General features: G+C 40.3%; 1 protein-coding gene across 2 annotated transcripts in view; it reads left to right on the forward strand.

Moving 5' to 3' along the window:
* chchd3a (coiled-coil-helix-coiled-coil-helix domain containing 3a) overlaps positions 1 to 5,642 on the forward strand; it is a 72,155-nt gene extending 66,513 nt beyond the window's left edge. For both annotated transcript variants that reach the window (XM_062443533.1, XM_062443534.1), the window contains exon 9: positions 4,840 to 5,642. In XM_062443533.1, the coding sequence (XP_062299517.1) occupies positions 4,840 to 4,863 (24 nt within the window). In that variant the 3' untranslated portion in view covers positions 4,864 to 5,642. The remainder of the gene's footprint in view (positions 1 to 4,839) is intronic.
* Positions 5,643 to 6,000: the final 358 nt, after the last annotated feature.

The raw sequence follows: 6,000 nt of genomic DNA on the forward strand, positions 1-6,000 counted from the left end.
TGTTACATGTATTACACTTCATTCATAAAGTGTAGATTTTTCATATTAGGTTGTATGTTTACCTCATGCTTGTTAAGTGAAATGAGTGAGAATTTCATAGTGTGCTCTTTTTCGTGAGCTTATATTCCCCAATATAACACACTTTTTTCCTCTGAAAAGAATGACAAGTATGTGCATGCACCTTCATGGACAGACGATATGTAAGTTGCAGCATTTACTCCTCCTGTAGGGTAGTTTTCAGTTGAAACAATGTATGTATGACAAAGTAGCTCCCTGTGTGTGTGTGATAGCTACAGCATATATCACTTGTCTTGTAGATGTGTATGGTAGCTGCAATAGAGCTTTTTTTTAAATGTCTAAATGAATTAACACACACATACACATACACACGTGCATCCATTTACATGCGCCGGCTTCTTGCTTTTAGACAGGAGAATATAATTTCCACCCGGCTACTGGCGCCTGAATAAAGCTCACTCTAAATAGCCAGTTTAAACCTTACGGTCTATTTCCATAATACCTGCTGACACAGGCGTTCCCCCGACTGTCTGTGTGTGTGTTTTAATGTAATAAGACCGAGGGAGTAGCCTCTGCTAGTTGGATACCTTTGTCCTCTCCGCCGCTCTCTCCTTTCATTGCCAAGTGCAAATGTTTTTCCGCCCTCTGTCTCCCACGGTCACACGCTGTACAGTAATAGTAATGTCACTCAGGTTGATATTAACTTGATTCCCCGTCTCTCACTTGGCAATATATAACATCCATTGGCCCCAAAAAGGCTCAATTTACATTCATAGAGCTTTTTTATTAGATTTCTTTTTGCAATTGCATTGTTTTTTCCGGAAATTAGGAAAACAAGAGTTTTGAATCTCTCGCTCTCTCTCGTAGGTATTAGATCTAAAAGTCAGATGCAGGCAGATTTTTAAGCTATACATCATGTAAATTGCACTATGTTTTATTCATCGAGGGTGTGTGTGTGTGTACATTTTAAAAGGAGCTACCTGTAGCCTCGTCAAGATTCAGCAAGGGTACGTTCACAGTCCGGATGCTGTTATGATCTTGTAAATTGTTTGGAAGCAAACCTGAGACGATATGGTAATCCGCTTGTGTTTATCACCCTGCGGCAATCACAGCACACTCCTGTTCGTCTGTGCTTATCTGTCTAAGACTTGCTTTTAAAGTCATTAGGTGCAAAAGAAACAGTTCCATGATAAGGCTTTAAAGGAATAATATGCAAAATTACACAGCAAACAAAATAGGGGGAAAGGAATGAAGTAGAATTGATATGAGCTGATGCAGCCTTGTGATTAGGATGTTTATACAGCTTTATCAGAGCCGAGCAGGAAGCTGCACAGAGAACAAATGTTAAAGGACATGACTTTGACCTCTGGGGGTCAGATAATCCAAGCGTACCCTCTAACAGCCTTCTCTCATCTCTTTGCCCTCTCTGTCAAAGACACTTGATAGCATAGCTTAGACAATTTTCAAACAGCAAAATCTTTTCCCCAGTCTCCATCCTTCCCCTTCAAATCTCACAACATTCCACTAAAAACTGCGGCACCGTGGGTTTAGATAGGATTGTCCAAGATGCCATCTCACTGAGGATAAAAAAAAAAAAATTCCCCAAATCTCAGTTTTACAATATTGACCCCTCATCTGGAGTCAGCCGGGACAGAGACGTTGTCAGATGCTGGGCCTTTGTCACTGATAATTAGCGCTCTTATCGCCTCAGTCAGCGATAACATTTAGACCTGCTTTCACTCTCTTTTGTGCCCTCTCTGCCCCACCACCATCCCTACTTCACTCGCTCCATCCACCATCCCTTCATCCCTCGTCACATTTCTAATGCATTCAGCACTTAAACAGGTCCAGATAGCAAACTGTGAGGAAGAGGCAGTCGAAGGACAGATAAAGTCCCTCTTTCTCTCCCCCTCTCCCTCAATGAATAAGAGTTTATCATGGAGGCTGATCTCTCCATCCGCTGCTTGCCTCCTCATTCCATATTCTCGCCGCATGACCGCCTCTTGCTCCCTATCTTTTCCTTCTCCACTTCATTTTTTAGACTGACCCTTCCATCTCCCTTTTTACTCTCAAAGGGCCGAGCTAGATCCCTGTTTGTGGTTTCAGAGAGTGTTGCGTGTCAAAATGAAAAAGAACTGCCTCAACATCATCTTTAATATAGACAACATCAAAGTCATTTTAATGATTTTATCCATCATTCCAACATTCGATAGATGTCAGTAAATCTTGACTCAGTATATACTGTTGCTTGTGATTAAAAATATGTTCATATTCAAGGATAATTCCATTTTATTACAATTACAGTGTTAATTTCATAGCTCTGGTTATCAAGTGTGTTAATTAATAATTGATCCATTACTTGCACTGCTCTTTAACTTTCATTCACAAATCTTATTATCTCAAGTCTTATTCTATTTTAGCTTTAATTTTTTATTCTTTTAGCAATTTAATAACTATTTTAATTTAATTTAAATGTCCCTTTATAATGTGTCATTTTTGCTCTTTGCCTTAATGCTTTTCATGTTTAATGTAAAGCACTTTGAATTGCATTGTAGTTGAAATGTGCTAAACAAATAAACTTAGCCCTCCTTGCCTAATAACATTGTACTTGCCATATAATTGCATCTCTTCGGTTCATGAAACACGAAACAAGAGAGCCACACTAGTTTGTAGAGGAGAAAATGAAGGTGTGAAATAAGTACATTGTTTTGGAAACATACATATAATATAAATACATGAATAAATGATAAATACATATTCACCACAGTTCACAAACTAATTTGACCCGCTGTATTTGCAGTTTTTCCTTTGCAAAAGGGGGATTTTTACTGATATTTCAGATGTGCTCACTTTTTGTTTTTACCTCCAAATAATGTTGTTTTTCTAGCTGAACTGCTGGCTGGTTTCCAACCTGTCTGATCGTCTCATGTTTTTCAGGGATGCACCTATCCAACTTTTTCTCTCCTGAGTCTGATACCTTCACTCAGGCAGAGTACTCATCCAATACCAGTGCTTGCTTTTTACCTAATTTAAAGTCTGAATGTAGTACCTCACTCTGTCGGGCCCATTGGAATTATTTCTGTGAAAGGTAACATAAGGCCAGGGATTATTAAAACCTGAACTGGGAGTCTGCCACGACTGAATTGATACAACTCATAGCATAAAAACTACATTTTTGACAAGAAACAGTTTTTAATAACGATCAGTCATGTCATTGCAGATACCGAAGCTGCTTAATGAGGTTATTATCCACACAGGTACCGATCCGTATCAGTATCATATTCACTGTATGTTCAGTGCATCCCTAATGCGTTTTCCATGTCATAATTTGTTTTGTAGTGATGCTGCTATGTTTCCAGATATCAGCAATCACTTTGGTGTTGTAGGTTTGATGTTACCATGACCAAACGACGAATCCGGGTTGTAGGTGGATGTAGCCAAGTCGCCATTACTATGGTGGCAGCTGACATGTAAATCTGCACTGAATTTTATGTCAAGGATCTCACTGTGATGCTTGTGCCAAGAAATATGTCCAAGAAAACCCATAAAAGCAGTTATTGTTGTTATTATTATTTATATTGTTGGAAACATAGTCATCATATGCCATTAAAATACAGGTTCTAATCTACTAAATTTAACTTTTCAGAGAAATTTAGTCCGACGGCTCTTTACTGTGCTGTGAGCTACACTGTTCTTATCAGCTGGACATTTTAGAAAAGTAAAAAGTCGCAAGCCTCTGCTCCAAAATCACCATTAAATCTTCATCTTTCAGTCGCATTCTGACTGACCAGATACCGCTAAAGACAGAATGAGCTGTCTCCTAGGGGCTGAAGGCAAGGTGCCACCCCACTGATCTCTTGTTAGTTACATACTACAGCACGCTGCCTAGCTGAAATGTTACTTTTACAGTATTTCTGTTTTTTTATTAGCTTTTAATCCGATGAAAATGAAAGAAATTCCTGCTGCAATTCCTGCTCGGTTAAATTAGCTACTCCACACAGCACTTTTAACATCCAGACTGTGGAGGTTGGACAGAAGAGGTAGGTTAATGGGTTTAAGTCAGTGAATAACTTCCACATTTACACAAACTACGGTAACTGCCGACCGTTATTAACCCAAACATCTCTGCTTCCACTGGTGGTGTAAATGTGTTCACTTCCACTCTGCCACTGCAGTAATGGCGCTGGATTCATCTATAGAAATGATGTCCAGAACTACAAAAACCAGACTCACGTTATAATAAACTGGCATTATCCTTGAAGTGATTTCTTTAAGTCAGCTCTTTGTCCTTAACTGGTTTTACCGGGTAGTAGGCTTATTGCAACCAGTTTTGTCAATAATGGTTTTCCAGGCTTCTTTTGGAGAAATGAAATGTAACTGACATGGACTTATCTAATCCTACACGCCATTATTAAGTTGGTGCTTATGGAGGATATTTTTCTTTCTTCCTTTCTGTCTACCTTATTCCCTTACTTACAGTATGTCCCTAGCTTCTTCTTTTTTTCTCTTTCATCCCTCTCCACTCTGGCAGTTTTCATCCAGTGGCATCAGCTGCAATAGGCTGGTTCAAATGGTTATTGACAGGGAGTGCTGGGGATTTGTGGCTGTCTTTATCGCTAACACGGAATCCGTTGCCCTCGGGTCCTTTCTCTACTTCTCAAACTTACTCCATCCTCTTCCCTTTTATTGCACTCCCAGTCCTTGTTCTTTCTGTCTTGTCTGTCCTTTGTGACATAATATCCATCTATATTTGTCTATTTTAATTTTTTTCATTTGCCTCTATCTCTCTAATGCACTTTCCTCTCTGTTTTTCGTCTGCAGAACAAGTTGAGGACCGGGGGTTAAGGAAGAGAGAAAAAGAAAGAAGCAGCAATAAAGAGTTTATTGTGTGGGATTACTGATTATTGACCGACTGACAGACCAAACCGGAGAAGAAGAAGAAGAGAGGAATGAGTCAGCACCAAGACACACCCTTAAAACCCTGTGTAGTGGAGAACCAAACCAAACCTGACTAGAGGCACCCGAGCACAGCACCCTGAGAGAGAAACAGACACCTCTTCCCTCCCTCAAAACCTCGTGCAGTGGAGAACCAAACCAAACCTGACTGGAAGCACCTGAACACAGCACCCTGAAAGAGAAACACACCTTTTCCCTTCAGCTCTTATCTCTTGTCCTACCTCTTTTACCCTTCGACTGTCTCTCCTGTGAGTATAGCACGGAGGCAGTGACACTGTCTACTATTTTGGAGACACAGCAAGGACCATCAGGTCAACCAAGCACGTGTAAGCCTGGCCCGCTTCAAGGGGAAAGTAAAGATGAACCGGAACAACCACAAGGAAGCTAGCCACTTCTGTTACAAGCCACTCCTGGACTCCTCCCATCCACCCTCACTTCAATACCCTTAGGGAAATAAGTCTATTTTTATTAATAGCAGTCAATCCTATTTTGATTTCCATGATCCATTGCTTTCTATGCACTATCCTGTTCAGATACACATGTTCACATCTGATTCTGTGTTATGCTACGTGTGTTCTGTTATGTTAGTAATGTAACTCTCTGCGTGTTGAGTATTCATCCAGACCATCACTTCTGACAATGTCTGATCACAGGAAATAAAAGATGAAACGATGCAGGAACTGTTGTTGAACTTTTCTCCATAAATATTCAGCAGTCTCTGTCTCTCGAGTGCAACTGTGTGTATTTTATGTTAATTACAGTGAGCGTTGTGCATCTTTGATGGATACGCAGCCCTCGTGTTGTCACGACGACATTTTGCCAAACGGAGTGAATGAGCCCAGGAGAGGGAGAGTGAAGCGCAGAAGAAATATTCATCCCAGATGTTCTGGCTCATAATCTATATTTCTCTCTGTTTCGCTATCTGTCTGACTTCCTTTATATAGCTCTGTTACGTGAATCCTCTGTGCCCTCAGCTCAATGTAAGTGTAAGGATTCTCTCTCAGTCTCTACCTCTTCCTTATCCCC

This window comes from Scomber scombrus, chromosome 22, assembly GCF_963691925.1.
Source record: "Scomber scombrus chromosome 22, fScoSco1.1, whole genome shotgun sequence".
Lineage (NCBI taxonomy): Eukaryota > Metazoa > Chordata > Actinopteri > Scombriformes > Scombridae > Scomber > Scomber scombrus.